General features: G+C 38.7%; 1 protein-coding gene across 8 annotated transcripts in view; it reads right to left on the minus strand.

The window, feature by feature from the left end:
• The window catches only part of RBMS2 (RNA binding motif single stranded interacting protein 2), a 104,265-nt gene that overhangs the window by 70,880 nt on the left and 10,496 nt on the right, over positions 1 to 22,889 (minus strand). For 5 of the 8 annotated variants that reach the window (XR_009565626.1, XM_070046501.1, XM_060306925.1 and 2 more), the window contains exon 1: positions 6,226 to 6,413. Coding sequence is in view for 6 of the 8 variants with exons in the window: in XM_070046501.1 (XP_069902602.1) it covers positions 6,226 to 6,291 (66 nt within the window). In the remaining 2 variants the exon portion in view is untranslated. Of the gene's footprint in view, positions 1 to 6,225; positions 6,414 to 7,211; positions 7,280 to 7,406; positions 7,746 to 22,889 lie in introns of those variants that run through there. The other 3 variants (XM_060306921.2, XM_060306922.2, XM_030866607.3) reach the window with 3 other exon arrangements.

The following is a 22,889-nucleotide window of genomic DNA, read 5'->3' on the forward strand; positions in this document are numbered from 1 at the left end:
CTCTTTTCCCCCCTAACCATCTCCTACTCCATCCCTAGGCAACTACTAATCTGCTTTCTGTCTCTCTGGATTTGCCTATTCTGGATATTTCATATAAATGGAAGCATCAAATACAGTTGACCCTTGACCAACACAGGTTTGAACTGCACAGGTCCACTTATATGTGGATTTTCTTCAATAGTGAATACTACACTACAGCAAGACCTGCTGTTGGTTGAATCCTAGGATGCAGAACCATGGATATAGAGGAGTCACGTATATATGGATGATCGACTATAGCTTACACATAGATTTTCCCAAGCCCCGCACTGTTCAAGAGTCAAATGTATGTGTTCTTTTGTGAGTGGCTTCTTTCACTACATAATGTTTTCAAGGTTCATCCATTTTGTAGAATGTATCAGTACTCTATTATTATTATTATTTTTTGGCTGTGTTGTGTCTTCATTGCTGCGCGAGCTTTCTCTAGTTGCGGCAAACAAGGGCTACTCTTCGTTGCTGTGCACAGGCTTCTCATTGCAGTGGCTTCTCCTGTTGCAGAGCCTGTAGGCTTCAGTAGTTGTGGCATGCGGGCTCAGTAGTTGTGGCGCACGGGCTTAGTTGCTCCACAGCATGTGGGATCTACTCGAACCCGTGTCCCCTGCATTGGCAGGCGGATTCTTAACCACTGTGCCACCAGGGAAGTCCCTCTATTACTTTTTATCACTGAATAAAATTCCAAAATTCCATTGTATGGGTATATATAATATTTTATTTATCCTTTCATCAGCTGATGGATATTTGGGTTGTTTCCACCTTTCGGCTATTATGAATAATGCTGCTATGAACAGTGATGTACAGGCTCTTGTGTGGACATGTTTTAATTTCTCTTGGGTATATACCTAGGAGTGTGTTTAACCTTTTAAGGAATCGCCAAACTGTTTTTCAAAGCAGCTGCACCATTTTATATTCCCATCAGCAGTGTATAAGGGTCCAATTACACCACACATTATTATCTGTGTTTTTGATTACAGCCATCCTTGTGGGTGTGAAGTGGTATCTCACTGTGGTTTTGACTCCTTGATGGCTAATGATGCTGAACATCTTTTCATGGCTATTTGTAGATCTTCTCTGGAGAAATATCTATTCAGACCTTTTGCCCATTTTTTAAATTGGGTTCTGCTCTTCATCTTAATCAAAGTTCTTAAAAGATTAGTCTATATATACCATCTATACTTCCTTACCTTCTTTCACTCAACAACCCACTCCAACCCTGCTTTTGCTCCCCCGCTCTGAAATTGCACGTCAAAGTCACCAACCACCTCTACACTGACAAAATCAATGACTATTCATCAGCCTTCATCTTCCAGGATTAATTCTATGGTTTGCACATCTGCATTTTAATTCCAGCTGACTTTTTTTTTTTTTTTTTTGGCCGTACCACGTGGAACGTGAGATCTTAGTTCCCCGATCAGGGATCGAACCCACATCCCCTGCATTGGAAACACAGAGTCTTAACCACTGGACCACCAGGGAAGGCCCTGACTTCCTATTCTAATCTGTATTTTATTTTGTCCTGTTCTTTTCTATATTTTTCTGTTTTATTATATAGCATATTTTCTTATGGGATGAGAAATGTAAACTGACAACCAAAGGTTATATCCAGAGAACTGCAGGTAACACAACTGGCTAGAGCAGAGTCAATGTGATGAAATCATACAGGAGAGGTGGGGAAGATAAGGAAAGGCTGGATAAACAGTGGGTATTGGGCTAAGGATTTGGACTTTGTTTAGCAGGTAATACATAGCCATTAAAGGTTTGTATATAAGAAATGCTCAGCACTAAACTGCTGGAATGTTGGAAGATTATTCTGGTAGCAGGTATAAAATTACTTGGAGTCAAGGGGTAGGGAGTGGAGAAATAGGAGACAAGGAGATCATGCGGAATGTTTATTGCTGTGGTAATGAGGGCATAAGTTAGTGTAGTAGAGCTAAAAAAAAAAAAAAAAGGAGGAATCAATGGAAAGACATTACTACTAAACTTTAACCAACTGAGTTAACTTTATTACTGATAACAGAACTATTAGCTGCCCCCAGTCAAGAGATGTTAGACTTTAAAAGTTCTACTAAATTTGATTTGATGGAAACTAGATGAAAATGTAGTAAACACAGAAAAATTCTCTCTCCCTGTTAGAAGTATAAACAATTCTAGTATTGCTTCCTACTTTCTTCTCTCCTGAGTAAATTCTTCCAAAAATTTCAGGTAACTCAAACTTCTTAAAGAGTGAAAGTCTGGCAGTGCCTACCAGTCACTTCTACTCTCATCATTGCCTCCACTCCCCACAACTCCCAGCCGCAATATGGTCTTCAATATGTTAAAATCAAGAAGAAATAGAAATTTATGCAAAATAGGTTGGGGAAGGCAAATTATCCCAAGTTAAACACAGTCCCTTTTCTTTTTTTCCAAAGGGAATGGTTGCTGATGCTCTGAGGAGTTAACTTATAATAACACATGCCAGGAAGATGATGTCAGGGAAGGCGTGGTTAGGTTCTTTACAAGTCTGAAATTCCTTTAGTCCCAAACACTTCCTCTTTCAATCTCACCTATACTCAAATCTCTCTACTTAGGCAACTCTTTCAAAAGCTGAAGGAAGTGTTGAGACCCTAGAACTCTGATCTTTTTTTTTTTTAAGAACAAAGAATAATTGAAGGCCATTAAAATAGATGTGTTTTTTTTCATGTACCATAATTTTGCAGAATCTCTCTTTGAAATCCACATTTTCCCCCTTCTGTGACTATTTTAATTCCAAAGAAAGGAAAGGATATTCAACACTACATCCTGAGAAAGAATGTGCCTTTATCAGGCATTATATATTTGCTGATTGTATGCCTATATTTACAACAGCCAAAAAAGAATAAGAAAACGATAATTGTCCTGGGCTCCTCAGTTAACAACTTCCCTGATAAAGTATACAAATATGTTTCAAAATAAAACAATCCTACTTATCTTTCTTGCCACATCGCAGGGCTTGCAGGATCTTAGTTCCCTGACCAGGGACTGAACCCCTGGCCATGGCAGTGAAAGCGCCGAGTCCTAACCACTGTACTGCCAGGGAAGTCCCCAGACAATCCTACTTTTTATCTTTATTATTATTATTTTTTTTTTTTTGCGGTACGCGGGCCTCTCACTGTTGTGGCCTCTCCCGTTGCGGAGCACAGGCTCTGGACGCGCAGCCTCAGCGGCCATGGCTCATGGGCCTAGCCGCTCCACAGCATGTGGGATCTTCCCGGACCGGGGCACGAACCCGTGTCCCCTGCATTGGCAGGCGGACCCTCAACCACTGCACAACCAGGGAAGCCCCAATCCTACTTTTTAAAGACAAGCAGGACTTCCCTGGTGGCGCAGTAGTTAAGAATCTACCTGTCAATGCAGGGGACACGGGTTCAAGCCCTGGTCTGGAAAGGTCCCACATGCCGCAGAGCAACTAAACCCGTGTGCCACAACTACTGAGCCCACGTGCCACAACTATTTAAGCCCGCGGGCCTAGAGCCCGTGCTCCACAACAAGAGAAGCCACCTCAGTGAGAAGCTTGTGCACACAACCAAGAGTAGCCCCTGCTCTCTGCAACTAGAGAAAGCCTGCGCACAGCAACGAAGACCCAATGCAGACATAAATAAATAAATAAATAATAAGGACAAGTAAATAAAACTAATGAAGTCACAACAGTAATGTACAAATGTCTTTTCAAACTGAGCTCACTGGAAATTATTTTTATTCCACCAACCAGAAGTGATGACTACAGTAAATTATGATGTAAAAATGTTCCTTAAAGAAGGCAGATTTCTGCAAATCTATTATTTCCAGATTCTGGTATAACAAAATGATGGACAATAAAAGCACACATTTATGTGTACTTTTTCAGAAGTTAAGAATTTTGTTTTTTATTTCAGTTTTTTAAATGTTCCAGACAGGTCTAAGAACTTTTTTACATAGACTTGTCCTACTTGAGGAACTGAGCAAATAAGCCAATGTCAAAATTAAAACTTTACTTTGTCATAGAAAAAAGTCTGGTAGAATAGATAGAGCAAACTGCTACTAGTTATTTCCCTTAAGGAGTGGGCTTTAGGTAAGGAACTTCAGGACATGAAGGGAAGACCTGACTTTTTATTTTATATGCCTCTTTATGCTTAAATTTTAAAAATAGACATGTCTTACATTTATTACTATAAACTAATAAGTTATTTTAAAAATTTAATTTTCAGTATAAAAATGGACAAATTACATGAGCAAATTCACTCGAAACATTCTTCCCAAAAAATGAATGAACACATTAGGCCATACATATAAACAAAAAGACAAAGAGCAGTGTAGTAATCAATTAGTTTAAATATACCCAACACCCACAAACCTATATATACACACAAGGAGTCATCGATATAGTCACAAAGTGATGTCATCATAGCAGTGACCTGTAAGAACTCAAAGAATACTTGACAAATACACTAGTAAGTATGTATCTACCCTTACCCCAGGTTTCCTAATGTGTTTCTCAAACCTTACAAGTTATCAGAAAGAGATATGAGATTTGAATCCCAGTCCGCAATCATACCTCTTGTCCCCTACACTATCCTAGATTTAGAAGCTAGTTAAATGTTTCCTATACAACAAGCGGGAAAGGGAGTGGAGAGCTAAGAAAAGAGAATATTTTAGATAGCATCAAATACATGAAGCCGCTAATAGGGAAAAAACCAATTTCTGGAATTCATTTTACTGTATTTTAATGGGTAACCTGATAGACTTGAAGGGAAAAAATTAGGAAGGAGATTTCATACAGTACTATACAAGATATGAAAAGAATAAAGACAGATTAGATATCTATCAAAATCATATTGATTTATGTGTGTGTGTGTGTCTGTACATATAAAATTGATAACAAATATGAACCCATATTTCTTAAGGATGTAACAGAATGAATACCACATAAACTAACACCCATAAACTAACGCCCATAAACTAACACCCATAAACTAACACTAGGTGTTTTGGGTCTAAATATTTACCAATGCCTTGATCAGATACTTCGTTCACCTATAACAGTCTCCCTAGGTGTATAAGAAAGCATCAGGAATTCTTACCCACTGCCCAACAATCCATCAAATGAGCAAAAGATCCTTAAATGTCTAAGGCACCTTTTTTCTTCAAAGAACAGCTATAGGGCTTCCCTGGTGGCGCAGTGGTTGAGAGTCTGCCTGCCGATGCAGGGGACACGGGTTCGTGCCCCGGTCCGGGAAGATCCCACATGCCGCGGAGCAGCTGGGCCCATGAGCCATGGCCGCTGAGCCTGTGCGTCCGGAGCCTGTGCTCCGCAACGGGAGAGGCCACAACAGTGAGAGGCCCGCGCACCGCAAAAAAAAAAAAAAAAAAAAAAAGAACAGCTATAAAATCAAGAGACGGGGTAAATGGTCTTTCTGCTACAGCATACAGTTCCTCCTAATCAGCACGGTGTGCACTGAAATGCCAAGAAACTGCCCAAGATATTCCCTGGCAACTGTGGGGATGCCTGTACACCTCTCCCCAGACTGCCCCTGTGCCCAAGCATAGACTCCAGATATCTCTGCTGAGCCTGGCTATCTGCAGAGCAGAAAGGCCCAGCTCAGCAGCAGACCCCAAAGAATCACAGAACTTTCTGCCTTAATTCCCAAGGTACGTCTTCTCTTAAAACTCCTTCCCTACAGGCTGGGTGGGGTAGGGTCTTTATCAAAGCTAGAAGAGTAGACTCAGTCCTCAGATGAAGCTGTTGTGATTTCACTGACTGTATTCAGCTACCTGATAATGCTGGAGGAATGGTAGGAAGGAAGGTGGGCTGGGGGGAGAATGCAAACAGTTAATCAAAATGACAAAATAACCTTGGAGGTGGTAGGCTGGGGGCCAGGGTTTGAGGTGACATATTTTCCCTGTGAAAATTGGATACATCAGCAGGAAGTCAAACTAACTTCCTTTCACAAAGATACAAACTTGCAAAGCTTAATTTGTTTTTAATTCCACTGCCTTCAGGCCTCACATCAGGGACTATAAATTCCTAAAACTTCAGAACCAGGTGAGAAAAGATGCCAAAAAAAGTGATGGAAAAAGAGAGGCGGTGAGAGGAGAGGAATCCCGTTCCCCTCTTAAGGAGAATGTTAAAGCCAAGGGCACTCCCGATCCCCAGAAAAGGAAGTAGCTGGATTCCAAAAAAGCACTTTTCCCTACCTTCTTGTTGTTTTTGTTATAGCCAAAAGTCGAAATCCCAGGCCTGGAAGTCACTGATAGCAGCATTTTCTCTTTAATGTTAGGAAGCTAAGAGACAGAAGAGGGGAAGAAGGAGAGGGAAAGGGAGAGGAAAGAGAGAGAGGGAGAGGGAGGGAAGGAGGGAGGGAGGAAGAGAAGGGAGAGGGAGAAAGGAGGGGGAGGAGAAAGGGGGAGAGAAGGAGGGGGGAGTAAAGAATGAGCTAGGGCTGCTTGTTTACGTCACTGATAGAACTTAACCCCGAGTCTGAGTGAGGCTCTTCCACTGGGTCCTAATGCCCAAGATGTTTTTTTGGTTTTTTAGTTTTTTGTTTTCCCCCACAGGCTTAGCAGTTAAAGCAAAAGAAAAGTTCTTAAGTCTACCCCTTTCAACTCCATCACCTTTCCTATGTGAACAAGTTCAGATTCCCATGAAAAAATGAGGGTATTTTCTCCTTAGATCTCAGCTATAAGAAGATTCCAATCTTGATTTTAAAGGGGCCACTGGGACACTGCTTTGGAGAACATGTGAAGAAAATCACAGTACTGAAAAAGAATATGTGAGGTGAGCTCAGGACTTACCCCCCACTTTATATTTAGAGCGACCTTAACACACAAAGAAAGAACAAACAGAAGAGCTCACCAAAGAGCAGAAACAAGCAAAACAGAGGATGGGAAATAACTAGTTTCAGATCCTTGGATAGTTTTACTCCTCTTAGGTTATGCTGATGGGCTGATGCCTCTTAATCCTTTTCAGATTCTCCCAGCTATGACTTAGTACTTGAGAAGGAATTTTCAAACTGGACTATGTCATGAAACTTGGTGCCTAGTGCTTTCTTTTTTCTTTCCCCCAGCTTTATTGAGATATAATTGCCTAGTGATTTCTTCAATTGTAAGCTATCTTATTTGAATCTTTATCCCACTATTTCCTAGTCTTCAAGGTCTATGAAGCTGAACAATTAGTTACTCACCCAACCTGAAATTTATGCCCAAGCTGAAGTTCACAGAGTTGGGATGTCTGCTTCAAGCTGTCTGTGAACTGTAGAAAAAAATAAATAAATAACTATTTTAAAAACATATGCTTCACAGAGAAGAAAAATACAAAGTTCTTAGGAAAGAAGAACATTAATTTAGAGTCAAGAATTGAACACAGTTGCAACACTCACCTCTAATACTTTCAAAGGAATGTCCTGTAGAAGGTACCTTAACAATAAAAGAAACTTGTTGGAAAACAAAAATTTAAGAATGATACCCAGTAATTTACCAATCTAGTCGAAGTAGAACAGGGATATAGAATGAAAGCCTTCAAATCACTTCTTAAGGCCCCCTCACAGCCATAGTGGATATTCTAAACAATAAATTAACCCTGTCTGCTTTGCCACAAAAAACATTAAGCCCAAACCGTCCCTTAAATGAAGTCCCAGTCTCTATTCTAGTTTTCCTGTCACCTTTTTGCTATAATAATGGGACAGACAGTACCAACAGTCTGCAGAGTAAATACACACATACCATACCCCCAATCTCTAACTTTCATTTCCAATAGGACAGGAAGTTCCTGCTCAGCTCAAGGGACACAGGAAGGGTGGGAACAGCCTCAATGTGGGAACTGCAACTGAGATTGGAAGCACAGCAGCCAAATGCAGTCAATAAATCAATAAAGGCATCTCTCAGTGATACCATATTTTTTTAAAGTCCCTTTTCTGCCCTCAGAGATTCTCATTCATGATATGCCAAGTTATCATTGCCATTTAGGTCCTTGGTTGATGTCTTCTCCCTAAGCCTAACAATGTGGTAAAAACCCTTCATTTTTAAGGCCTGATTTATAATGGGATTTATAATAGCAGTCAACCTAATTTAATTTTTTAAAACTTCTAATATTCTCAACGTGTTGTGTTCTCTTACTGTATTCCTTAACGCTCAATGATATCTTAGAATTTAATATAGTTAAAACCGTAAGTTTTAGAGAGAAGCAGACATGAGTTCAAATTCTGACACCACTGTTAGTTACTGTTTATGTAACTTTAGGCCAAGTTACTTAACATCTCTAATTTACTCATTTCCAAAATGGAGATAATACCTACTTCATTTGCCTTTGGAATCAAATCTAAGTTCTGATTTGGTCCTGTCACTCACAAGCTGAGTGACACTGGGAGAATTACCTCATGTCTGAACCTTCTCTCCTCTGTAAAATATACAAAATAAATAGTCTCTGCTTCCTAAATTGTAGTGAAATGAAATAAGGCAATGTATATAAAGCCCTTAGGCAGGTATCTGGCACTTGGTACACATTCAACAGATGTTAGCTCCATTTTGATTAATTACCCTACTGTCTCCCAGTGTATCCCTCTGGGTATTGTATAACCCAGATTTTATGATCTGAAGTGAACATTTCCAAAAACTAGTATCTTAGTTACATTCAAAAGATCATACTAGGACTAGGCAGGCGAAACTATATAAGTGAAAATACTGAATAAGAAATTTCAGAAATCACCCAATCCAATTTCATTTCTCTGCCTTCTAGAAGCAAACAATTCGATTATTTGTAAATTCTTTTCATAACTCCCAATCTCTTGGAAATTGGTGGATCATCTCTTATCTCTAGGAAAAAAAGGAAACAAAATAGTACAGAATCAAAGTACACTAGACAAGACATCCCAGCTCCCATTTCTCTAGAGTCCTACTACTCTAAGAAATTGAAATAGATCTAGAAAAAGTAGAAAGTATCAGAAGGGAGATAAAGAACGATCCAATTGGGACTTCCCTGGTGGTGCAGTGGTTAAGAATTCGCCTGCCAATGCAGAGGACATGAGTTCGAGCCCTGGTCCGGGAAGATCCCACATGCCGTGCAGCAACTAAGCTCGCGTGCCACAACTACTGAGCCTGCACTCTAGAGCCCGCGAGGCACAACTACTGAGCCCATGTGCCACAACTACTGAAGCTCTCATGCCTAGAGCCCGTGCCCCACAACAAGAGAAGCCACTGCAATGAGAAGCCCGCGCACCACAACGAAGAGTAGCCCCCGCTTGCCGCAACTAGAGAAAGCCCGCGCGCAGCAACGAAGACCCAACGCAGCCATAAATAAATAAATAAATTTATTTAAAAAAAAAAGATCCAATTAAATAAATTCTATTTTATAAATTCTATATAAATAAATTCCATATGTATTTACTAATACAAAAACCTGTATGTTTATACTCTGATTATAAGTTTAGGGCCATAAAAGTAAAATGACCCAGATTGGTGAACTGATGCCAAAGGTCAATTATGTCAAAGAGCACCAACAGGACTGGAAACTACAACCTTTACTATGGTAAGTATATTTTTAAAGGAGGTGATGGAATCTTGTGGAAGTGACAGAGAAGGTAATGGAGTTCTGTGGTTATATTCAGGAAGTATATGAGAAGAGGAAGAATTCTATTTCTTCCAGTGTGTTTACTTTGATCACCACCCCCCATCTGCTTTGCCCGTTATATTGCTTACATTTTTCCAGATTTAGTCAATGCCTCTCAAATTCTTGGTTCTCTTGAGCCCAGCACCCAAAAGTTGTTTTGAGGGGAAAAAGTAAAATAAGTTATTTGGAACATCTCTTGGACGGAGACATTTATACCTCAGATTCAATATAGACTGGTTTGTGATTTCTCCAGAAAAACTGTAACAGGGAAGAACAAATCTGACTCCATGTTGGACCTGTTCCTTTTACTTTAACCTTTGTATTCTATTGCTTTTGCTACAAGTTAAGAATGTTGCCTATAGCCTGAAATATACACGATAGCCCATTCTCAAGGCTCTGACCTTTAAAGGCATAAAACTTTTCCATTCCTACAGAGATAAAAAGTTGCAGAACAGAGAATAACATTTGTCATGTTGGAGGTTTACAGGAACAATATGACCTGACCTACCTGGACAGATGCAAGAACAAAGGATTCTGACACGAAGAAGTTTGCAGCAACCAACCACACCCCCTCCCCTTTGAGTAAAAAAGAAGCCTAAATTCCAACTTGGGTAAGATGGTTCTTTAGGACACTAGTCCACCACTTCTCGGTCTGCTGTCTTTCCAAATAAAGTCACTATTCCTTGCCCCAACAACTTGTCTCTCAGTTTACTGGCCTGTCCTTTGGCAAGCAGCACGAGCTTGGACTTGGTAACAAAACAACACTTTTAAGTATGTGTCTCAGGTACAGAGCAGTTGGGGTCAGATCAACCCTGACTTGTACGTTGAAAGATGACTGCATGCAACTATTGGGCCCTCCACATCAGAGTGGAGAACTCAAGGAATGTATTACCTGCAGATATGCCAGACCCTAACTATAGGACTAGAGCCAGGCTGATGTAGCACATGTGTCTGCCAGCAGTGAGACAGGACCAAGTTTGTTAGTGGAGCTCTGAATATGGTTCAGAGACCTGAATAAATATATTAGGGCCAAGGGTTTTTTTTTCCCCAGCTATTCATATTCTCTGTGGGGATTTCCCTGGCAGTCCAGCGGTTAAGACTCCGCGCTCCCACTGCAGGGCGTGCGGGTTTGATCCCTGGTCAGGGAACTAAGATCGTGGCCAAAAAATATACATATATATATTTCAAATAAATATATAATATAAATTTATATTTATATAAATATATGTTTTATATATATATATATATATATATATATATATATATATATTCTCTATGGATTATCTTTCCTCCCACTGATTAACTTTTGTGCCCAAAAGTCTAGGTCATGAAAAAAAACCAAAAAGTTCAATTTATTTAATGGTAAAGAGATGAGGTAATGCCTTAAGAAGAAGTTAAAAAAAAAAAAAGTTTAACACATCAGCTTCCTTAAGTAGGAAAATTTAAGGATCTGAATCAAACAACTAGAAAAGCTTAGCCCTGTCCCCTTCGAATGTAGGATGGAATGACAAAATTGGTCTAAAACTAGAAACTGGGAAAGTTTGGCCTCTCGACTCCTTGACTTAACTCATTGGAAAACAGGGGAAAAGACAGGCAACTCTGAAGAATTATTTATCTCATACCCTGGATATCAGTGCTAATAGTATATTCTCCTCTTCTATAACAACAGATATTTCTGGCCAAAACTTACTACAGAGAATATCCTAACAAAATTTTCAAGTAGACTTTTCCTTTGCCAGACACTAAAGAAATAGAGGAATCAAATCTTCTAGAATCACTGGACCAGAAAATTAGTATAATGTAGAAAGAAAAGATTAGACTGGTTTCTATGCATACCCAGAATGGACTGCATTGATGGGTAATATTATAGTCTCCAAATGTATGTTGCCTTTACACTTGAGACATTAATTTTGTTTGGCTTCAGCTATCCCTAAAATAAATAGCTCAGATGATCCCCATAAGCGTCCACAACTGAACTGAACAATTAGAACCAAATGAAATGGCTGCTTATGTAGGTTAAATATAAATCTTTTCAAATAGTCAAATACTGGTAATTTCATATGGTTAAATCTAACACTGCAAGAAGGGTGAGACTGTGGAGATGATAATGAGTCAGAATACTGATGAATTGGATAGTTCCTTTCCTTTGTCCTCTCTTATTTTCAGATTGAAAATAAAAAAACCCGGAAAGGTAAACTCACTTGCATAAGGTCATAGGGGTCAAATATCTGAAACCAGAATCCAGACTTTCTGTCTCAATTCAACATTGTTCCCATACTAATCTGATTTGACTGTAAAATTTAGAATTCTGATATATATATCTTTCGGGGTCAGAAATAATAAAGAAATAATCCTAGGATTTCAGAGGTGAAAGTTCAACCATTTTCCTCAAATCAGCTTTTTATCTTAAGTGTTAAAGCAGTGATACCTAATATTTTGGCCTATTCTTTTTTTTTTTTTTTTTTTTTTGCAGTACGCGGGCCTCTCACTGTTGTGGCCTCTCCCGTTGTGGAGCACAGGCTCCACACGCGCAGGCTCAGCGGCCATGGCTCACAGACCCAGCCGCTCCGCGGCATGTGGGATCTTCCCCGACCGGGGCACGAACCCGGGTCCCCTGCATCGGCAGGCGGACTCTCAACCACTGCACCACCAGGTAAGCCCCAATTTCTTTTAAGTATCTCCAATGGGAAAGTGAATCTCAATGAACATTAAGAGAACACTGCCACCGCCTGGATAATATAGGTCATGCACCCTTTAGCAAATACCAGGAAGAGAAAGCACAGAATTTGTAAACAGATCAGAACTTTGAAATTTAAACCCAGCTCTATCATTTGCTGTGTTAAATTGGAAAATCTCAATCTTTTAAAACATCAGTTTCCCCTTCTACAAAATGGGCATAGTATCTGTTCTATTTCTCAGGGATAATCATGACAGTCAAATTAGATAATGACTGTAAAAGTACTTTATTGATTACAAAGCATTTTCCAAGTGTGAGACCACAGTTGATATTTACTATGCCATGTTGAGTATAACAAATCCATCTTTTTTTTATTGAATATTTTATTAACATAATAGTTGTCTAAACAAATCCATCTTATTCCTTACCGCAAATCTAAGTAAATAACCTTCAGCTTGAGAATCAGAGCCAACTCATAAATTTTAGATGCCTAATGGCAAATTTCTTTCTTTATATGTTAATGTGGACTATCATTAACTTATTGAAATGTGTTGTTGAACAGAAAAATATGTTAAAATTAAAACTACTTGGAGATACCATTTCTCACCTACCAGACTGGCAAAAATCCAAAAGCTTGACAACAAACTGAGTAGTCAAACAAGTGGGAGAGACTGTAGTAAAAAGGCTGTCATATATTGTTCGTGGAAATAGAGAATAGCATAACTCCTTTTGCACTATTTAGCAAAATTACATATCATTTTACCCTTCAACCTAACAGTTCTACTTCTAGGAATATATTCCAAAGATATAATGGCAAAAATAAGAGAAAACAATATGTACAATGAATATCCAGACCAGTAAGCAAGGAAGCTATCAAAGAATACTGGGGTTGTTTTACTGCACACTTTAAATTCGTAATCTTAAAAAATGAGATTTGAATTTTTATTGAGTACCTTTAAAAAGGTAGCATCAGGCGCAGTGGTTGAGAGTCCGCCTGCCGATGCAGGGGACGCGGGTTCGTGCCCCGGTCCGGGAAGATCCCACATGCCGCGGAGCGGCTGGGCCCGTGAGCCATGGCCGCTGACCCTGCGCGTCCAGAGCCTGTGCTCCGCAGCGGGAGAGGCCACAGCAGTGAGAGGCCCGCGTACAGCAAAAAAAAAAAAAAAAAGGTAGCATCAAAATTATAAAATTAGGGCTTCCCTGGTGACACAGTGGTTGAGAGTCTGCCTGCCGATGCAAGGTACACAGGTTCGTGCTCCGGTCCGGGAAGATCCCACATGCCGCAGAGCGGCTAGGCCCGTGAGCCATGGCCACTGAGCCTGCGCGTCCGGAGCCTGCACGTCCGGAGCCTGTGCTCTGCAACGGGAGAGGCCGCAACAGTGAGCTCAAGGCCCGTGTACCGCAAAAAAAAAAAAATTATAAAATTAACATCTGTTATGAATCATATCTAAAACTGGGTATAAACAGAAATTTTATTTCCTGATTTAATTTCAGGGGAACTAATGTTTAGGAAAGCTATTAGGTGAATGTTTGTTTATTTATTTATTTTAATACAGCAGGTTCTTATTACTCATCCATTTTATACACATCAGTGTATACATGTCAATTCCAATCGCCCAATTCATCACACCACCATCCCCACCCCCCCGCGGCTTTCCCACCTTGGTGTCCATACAATTGTCCTCTACATCTGTGTCTCAACTTCTGCCCTGCAAACCAGTTCATCTGTACCATTTTTCTAGGTTCCACATATATGCGTTAATATACAATATTTGTTTTTCTCTTTCTGACTTACTTCACTCTGTATGACAGTCTCTAGATCCATCCACGGCTCAACAAATGACCCAATTTTGTTCCTTTTTATGGATGAGTAATATTCCATTGTATATATGTACCACATCTTCTTTATCCATTTGTCTGTCGATGGGCATTAGGTTGCTTCCATGACCTGGCTATTGTAAATAGTGCTGCAGTGAACACTGGGGTGCATGTGTCTTTTTGAATTATGGTTTTCTCGGGGTATATGCCCAGTAGTGTGATTCCTGGATCATTTGGTAATTCTATTTTTAGTTTTTTAAGGAACCTCCATACTGTTCTCCATAGTGGCTGTATCAATTTACATTCCCACCAACAGTGCAAGAGGATTCCCTTTTCTCCACACCCTCTCCAGCATTTGTTGTCTGTAGATTTTCTGATGATGTCCATTCTAACTGGTGTGAGGTGATACCTCATTGTAGTTTTGATTTGCATTTCTCTAATAATTAGTGATGTTGAGCAGCTTTTCAAGTGCTTCTTGCCCATCTGTACGTCTTCTTTGGAGAAATGTCTATTTAGGTCTTGTGCCCATTTTTGGATTGGGTTGTTTGTTTCTTTAATATTGAGCTGCATGAGTTGTTTATATATTTTGGAGATTAATCCTTTGTCCGTTGATTCGTTTGCAAATATTTTCTCCCATTCTGAGGGTTGTCTTTTCATCTTGCTTATGGTTTCCTTTGCTGTGTAAAAGCTTTTAAGTTTCATTAGGTCTCATTTGTTTATTTTGGTTTTTATTTCCATTACTCTAGGAGGTGGATCAAAAAAGATCTTGCTGTGATTTATGTCAAAGAGTGTTCTGCCTATGTTTTCCTCTAAGAGTTTTATAGTGTCCGGTCTTACATTTAGGTCTCTAACCCATTTTTGAGTTTATTTTTGTGTATGGCGTTAGGGAGTGTTCTAATTTCATTCTTTTACACGTAGCTGTCCAGTTTTCCCAGCACCATTTTTTTTTTTTTTTGCAGTACGCGGGCCTCCCACTGTTGTGGCCTCTCTCGTTGCAGAGCACAGGCTCCGGACACACAGGCTCAGCGGCCATGGCTCACGGGCCCAGCCGCTCCGCGGCATGTGGGATCTTCCTGGACCGGGGCACGAACCCGTGTCCCCTGCATCTCAACCACTGCGCCACCAGAGAAGCCCCCCAGCACCACTTATTGAAGAGACTGTCTTTTCTCCATTGTATATCCTTGCCTCCTTTGTCATAGATTAGTTGACCATAGGTGCGTGGGTTTATCTCTGGGCTTTCTATCTTGTTCCATTGATCTATGTTTCTGTTTTTGTGCCAGTACCATATTCTCTTGATTACTGTAGCTTTGTAGTATAGTCTGAAGTCAGGGAGTCTGATTCCTCCAGCTCCATTTTTTCCCCTCAAGACTGCTTTGGCTATTCGGGGTCTTTTGTGTCTCCATACAAATTTTAAGATTTTTTGTTCCAGTTCCGTAAAAAATGCCATTGGTAATTCAATAGGGATTGCATTGAATCTGTAGATTGCTTTGAGTAGTATAGTCATTTTCACAATATTGATTCTTCCAATCCAAGAACATGGTGTATCTCTCCATCTGTTGGTATCATCTTTAATTTCTTTCATCAGTGTCTTATAGTTTTCTGCATATAGGTTTTTTGTCTCCCTAGGTAGGTTTATTCCTAGGTATTTTATTCTTTTTGTTGCAATGGTAAATGGAAGTGTTTCCTTAATTTCTCTTTCGATTTTTCATCATTAGTGTATAGGAATGCAAGAGATTTCTGTGCATTAATTTTGTATCCTGCAACTTTCCCAAATTCATTGATTAGCTCTAGTAGTTTTCTGGTGGCATTTTTAGGATTCTCTATGTATAGTATCATGTCATCTGCAAACAGTGACAATTTTACTTCTTCTTTTCCAATTTGTATTCTTTTTATTTCTTTTTCTTCTCTGATTGCCATGGCTAGGACTTCCAAAACTAAGTTGAATAATAGTGGTGAGAGCGGACATCCTTGTCTTGTTCCTGATCTTAGAGGAAATGCTTTCAGTTTTTCACCATTGTTTGCTGTGGGTTTGTCATGTATGGCCTTTATTATGTTGAGGTAGGTTCCCTCTATGCCCACTTTCTGGAGAGTTTTTATCCTAAATGGGTGTCAAATTTTGTCAAAAGCTTTTTCTGCATCTATTGAGATGATCATATGGTTTTTATTCTTCAATTTGTTAATATGGTGTATCACACTGATGATTTGCGTATACTGAAGAATCCTTGCATCCCTGGGATAAATCCCACTTGATCATGGTGTATGACCCTTTTAATGTGCTGTTGGATTCTGTTTGCTAGTATTTTGCTGAGGATTTTTGCATGCTGAGGATTTTGCATATATTCATCAGTGATATTGGTCTGTAATTTTGTTTTTTTGTAGTATCTTTGTCTGGTTTTGGTATCAGGGTGATGGTGGCCTCATAGAATGAGTTTGGGAGTGTTCCTTCCTCTGCAATTTTTTGGAAGAGTTTGAGAAGGATGGGTGTTAGCTCTTCTCTAAATGTTTGATAGAATTCACCTGTGAAGTCATCTGGTCCTGGACTTTTGTTGGAAGATTTTTAATCACAGTTTCAATTTCATTACTTGTGATTGGTCTGTTCATACTTTCTATTTCTTCCTGGTTCAGTCTTGGAAGCTTACACCTTTCTAAGAATTTGTCCATTTCTTCCAGTTGTCCATTTAATTGGCATAGAGCTGCTTGCAGTAGTCTCTTAGGATGCTTTGTATTTCTGCGGTGTCTGTTGTAACTTCTCCTTTTTCATTTCTAATTTTATTGATTTGAGTCCTCTCCCTCTTTTTCTTGATGAGTCTGGCTAATGGTTTATCAATCTTGTTTATCTTCTCAAAGAACCAGCTTTTAGTTTTATTGATCTTTGCTATTGCTTTCTTTGCTTCTATTTCATTTATTTCTGCTCTGATCTTTATGATTTCTTTCTTTCTGCTAACCTTAGGTTTTGTTTGTTCTTCTTTCTCTAGTTCCTTTAGGTGTAAGGTTAGATTATTTATTTGAGATTTTTCTTGTTTCTTGAGGTAGGCTTGTATAGCTATAAACTTCCCTCTTAGAACTGTTTTTGCTGTATCCCATAGGTTTTGTTTTGTTTTGTTTTGTTTTTTTGCGGTACGAGGGCCTCTCACTGTTGTGGCCTCTCCCGTTGTGGAGCACAGGCTCCGGACGCCCAGGCTCAGCGGCCATGGCTCATGGGCCCAGCTGCTCCACGGCATGTGGGATCTTCCCGGACCGGGGCACGAACCCGTGTCCCTGCATCAGCAGGCGGACGTTCAACCACTGCGCCACCAGGGAAGCCCATCCCATAGGTTTTGGATCATTGTGTTTTCATTGTCATTTGTCTCTAGGTATTTTTTGATTTCCTCTTTGATTTCTTCAGTGATCTCTTGGTTATTTAGTAACGTATTGTTTAGCCTTCATGTGTTTGTGTTTTTTACGGTTTTTTCCCTGTAACTGATTTCTAATCTCATAGCATTGTGGTCAGAAAAGATGCTTGATATGATTTCAATTTTCTTAAATTTACTGAGGCTTGATTTGTGAACCAAGATGTGAACTATCCTGGAGAATGTTCCGTGCACACTTGAGAAGAAAGTGTAATCTGCTGTTTTTGGATGGAATGTCCTATAAATATCAATTAAACCTATCTGGTCTATTGTATCATTTAAAGCTTCTGTTTCCGTATTTATTTGCATTTTGGATGATCTGTCCATTGGTGTAAGTGAGGTGTTAAAGTCCCCGCTATTATTGTGTTACTGTCGATTTCCTCTTTTATAGCTGTTAGCAGTTGCCTTATGTATTGAGGTACTCCTATGTTGGGTGCACATATATTTATAATTGTTACATCTTCTTCTTGGATTGATCCCTTGATCATTATGTAGTGTCCTTCCTTGTCTCTTGTAACAGTCTTTATTTTAAAGTCTATTTTATCTGATATGATAAAATCAGCTTTCTCTTGATTTCCATTTGCATGGAATATCTTTTTCCATCCTCTCACTTTCAGTCTGTATGTGTCCCTAAGTCTGAAGTGGGTCTCCTGTAGACAGCATAAATATGGGTCTTGTTTTTGTATCCATTCAGCAACTGTGTCTTTTGGTTGGAGCATTTAAGCCATTTATGTTTAAGGTAATTATCAATATGTATGTTCCTATTACCATTTTCTTAATTGTTTTGGGTTTGGTTTTGTAGGTCCTTTTCTTCTCTTGTGTTTCCCAGTTAGAGAAGTTCCTTTAGCATTTGTTGTAGAGCTGGTTTGGTGGTGCTGAATTCTCTTAGCTTTTGTTTGCCTGTAAAGCTTTTGATTTCTCCATTGAATATGAATGAGATCCTTGCCAGGTACAGTAATCTTGGTTGTAGGTTCTTCCCTTTCATCACTTTAAGTATATCATGCCACTCCTTTCTGGCTTGTAGAGTTTCTGCTGAGAAATCAGCTGTTAACTTTATGGGAGTTCCCTTGTATGTTATTTGTCGTTTTTCCTTTGCTGCTTTCAATAATTTTTCTTTGTCTTTAATTTTTACCAATTTGATTACTATGTGTCTCGGTGTGTTTCTCCTTGGGTTTATCCTGTATGGGACTCGCTGTGCTTCCTGGACTTGGGTGGCTATTTCCTTTCCCATGTTAGGGAAGTTTTCGTCTATAATCCCTTCAAATATTTTCTCAGGTCCTTTCTCTCTCTCTCCCCCTTCTGGGACCCCTATAATGCGAATGTTGTTGCGTTTAATATTGTCCCAGAGATCTCTTAGGCTGTCTTCATTTCTTTTCATTCTTTTTTCTTTATTCTGTTCTGTAGCAGTGAATTCCACCATTCTGTCTTCCAGGTCACTTATCCATTCTTCTGCCTCGGTTATTCTGCTATTGATCCCTTCTAGTGTAGTTTTCATGTCAGTTATTGTATTGTTCATCTCTGTTTGTTTGTTCTTTAATTCTTCTAGGTCTTTGTTAAACATTTATTGCATCTTCTCAATCTTTGCCTCCATCCTTTTTCCGAGGTCCGGGATCATCTTCACTATCATTATTCTGAATTCTTTTTCTGGAAGGTTGCCTATCTCCACTTCATTTAGTTGTTTTTCTGGGGTTTTATCTTGTTCCTTCATCTGGTGCATAGCCCTCTGACTTTTCATCTTGTCTATCTTTCTGTGAATGTGTTTTTTGATCCACAGGCTGCAGGATTGGAGTTCTTCTTGCTTCTGCTGTCTGCCCTCTGGTGCATCTAGGTGAATGTTTTATAAATTACTGTTCCTAATTTTTGGTCATACCCTCATGATTCCAGCAAGCTAGTCCTATCTTCTAAGCTATGTATCAAACCTAGTACACATTAAAAATCCTATAAGGTCCTAGGTAGTTTTCATTTAATTATTCATTAAAGAAACACTTATTCTCCTATTGTAACAAGTGTGAAGTCTTTCGACTGTTAATAAAAGATCTGTCAACCATCAAAAAAACAAAACAAAACTACTTGGGGTTGTGTCAAAGAATTCAAGAGTCAACTTGAGGGGACTCCCACTGTCCAGAGATGGGACATTTGAGCATCAAAAAGAATAACAACTGCAAAGAATGTAAACATATCATAGTTGTTCAAAATCATAATAATTTTTAAAACTCTGATAACCTTTGGAGGATATTACAGAACCAACTTATTATTCTATAACTTAGCAAATAAAGAGAAACAGATCAAATATACAGCCTACCTTTTCTATATGAACTGTATCCCTGAATGACCAAATAGTTGACAAAGCAAAGTCCTTATTTATAGAAGAATTTAAAATAATAAATAAGGAATGATAGAATAGCACCACTTTGCAACCCGTAGTGAAACAGTTCATTTGGGTAATGATTATCAAAGGTTATTAAAAATCATTAGGTTAAAATCTGATTGGGTATCATAAGGAAAAAAAACTATATACAAATATCCCTTATGAATGTAGATGTAAAAAACCTCAACAAAATTATTAGCAAACCAAGGGACTTCCCTGGTGGCGCAGTGGTTAAGAATCCACCTGCCAATGCAGGGGACACAGGTTCGAGCCCTAGTCCAGGAAGATCCCACATGCCGCGGAACAACTAAGCCCTTGTGCCTCAACTACTGAGACTGTGCTCTAGAGTCCGCAAGCCACAACTACCGAGCCCACATGCTACAACTACTGAAGCCCACATGCCTAGAGGCCATGCTCCGCAACTAGAGAAGCCACAGCAATGAGAAGCCCACTCACCACAACTAGAGAAAGCCCACGCGCAGCAACAAAGACCCAATAGAGCCAAAAATAAATAAATTAAATAACTAAATTTATTTTAAAAAATATTAGCAAACTGAATTCAGGAACATATAAAAAAGGTGTAAACACCATGATCAACTGCAGTTAGTGCCAGGAACCCAAGACTGGTTAAATGTTCAAAAATCAAGTAATGTAATTTGGCATATTAAAAGAATAAAGGCAAAATCCCCATGATCATCTCAGTAAATGCAGAACTAGCATTTGACAAAATCTGATACTCATTCATGATAAAATCTCCTAGCTAATAATAGGAGGAAATTTCCTCATTTTGATAGGAAAAAAGTTATAAAAACCCTACAGCTAACTTCATACCTAACACTAAAAGGCTGAATGCATTCCCTGTAAAATCAGGAACAAGGCAAAGGTATCTGCTCTCACCATTTCTATTCAACATTATGCTGCAAGTTCTAGACAATGCCCTAAGAAAAAGCAGACAAACAACAAAAACAAAAACAAATAGCTTAAAGGAATCCAGATTGGAAAGGAAGAAATAAGACTGTCCTTATTCAAGACATGACAGTCTATGTAGAAAATCCCACAATAAAACTACTAGAATTAGTAAATGAGTCCAGGGAGGTCACAGGATACAAGATCAATATACAGAAATCAACTATATTTCTATACACTGGCAATAAACAGACTGAAATGAAATTAAGAAAACAATTCCATTCATAATAATATCAAAAGGAATTAAATAGGAATAAATTTAACAAAACAAATGTAAAATTTATACCCAAAAAGTATAAAACATTGCTGAGAGAAATTAAAGAAGTAATTGTTAAGATGGTAATTTCCCCCAAATTGATATATAGTTTCAATGCAATTCCTCTCAAAATCCTAGTAGGGTTCTTTGTAGAAGTTGATAAGCTGATGAAAGTGCAAAAGACCTAGGAGAACCAAAACAATTTTGAAAAAGAACAATTGAAAGATTTACACTAACTGTAATTGATTTCAAAGCTTATGAGAAAGCTAAAGTACTCAAGAGAATGTGGTATTATTATAAAGATAGGAATGTAGATCAATGGAACAGAATTTTGAGACCAGAAAGAAACCCTTATATTAATGGTCAACTGATTTTCAACAAAGGTGTCAAGACAATTCAATGAGGAAAGAATTTTTCCACAAATAGTGCTGGAATAATTGGATATCCACATGCAAAAAAGAAAAACTTAGACCCTTACCTCATACCATACACAAAAATTAATTCAAAATGGATCACAGAATTAAATGAAAAAGTTTAAAACTATAGTCTTCTAGAAGAAAACAGGAGAAAATCTTCATGACTCTGGGCTAGCAGAATTCCCAGAGACAACACCAAAAGCATGAGGCATAAAAGAAAAATATGATAAATTAGACTTCAATAAAATTTAAAACTTTTGACTTTTAAGAGATACAATTAAGAAAATGAAAAAACAAGCCGCTGGCTGGAAGAAAATATTGCAAATCACATATCTGATAAAAGACTTGTATCTAGAATATACAAAGAACTCTTATAACTCAATAATAAGGCAATAACCCAATTTAAAAATGTACAGAAGACTTGAATAGACACTTCACCAAAGACACCCAAATGACTAATAAGCACATAAAAAGCTGTTCAGAATCATTGGGTTTTAGGGAAATGCAAATTAAAACCACAATGAGATACTACTATATGCCCATTAGAATGGCTGTAATAAAAAAGACAGACAATAGTAAGTGTTGATGAGGATGTAGAGAAACCAAAACTCTCATACATTGCTGGTGGGAATTTAAAATGGTAAGCCACTTTGGAAAACTGGCAGTTTCTTAAAAAGTTAATCACATCTTTACCACATAGCTTTATAAAGTTTTGATATCCTGTAGAGAAGTCCAGACCCTTCTTCACTCTTTTACAAAATTATCTTGGCTTCTGTTTTGTCTTCTACTATCAATAAAATTTTAGGATTCATGAAAATTCTGTGCAAAACCCTGTTGAGATTTTAATTGGAATTGTATTAAGTTTATAATACTTAATATTAAGTATTAAGTTTATAAGTTACTTTGGGGAGAGCCTCCATATTTTTGATTGTTTCCCTCCATTTAACACAGTATATTAGTTGTCTATTGCTGCATAAAATATTATCATTAACTTAGTAGTATATAACAACACATATTTATTATCTCACAGTTTCTATGGGTCAGTTGTCTGGGCATGGCTTAGCTAGGCTACAGTCAGCGTTGGCTGAGTTCTCATCTAAGGCTCAAGTTGGGAAGGATCCACTTCTGTCACATGATTTTTGGCAGCATTCAGTTCCTTGCAGGCTGTTGGATGAGGGCCTCAATTTCTTGCTGCGTGTTGGCTAGGGGCTGCCTTCAGTTCCTTATCATGTGGCCTTCTCCTTAGGACAGCTCACAAAATGGCAGTTTGCTTCTTGAATGCCAACAAGGGAGAGTAACCTTTGCCAGATTTTATTTCTTAAAAGCAAATCAGGGCTTCCCTGGTGGCGCAGTGGTTGAGAATCTGCC

The sequence above is a fragment of the Globicephala melas genome, chromosome 10 (assembly GCF_963455315.2).
Source record: "Globicephala melas chromosome 10, mGloMel1.2, whole genome shotgun sequence".
NCBI classification, from domain to species: Eukaryota; Metazoa; Chordata; class Mammalia; order Artiodactyla; family Delphinidae; genus Globicephala; species Globicephala melas.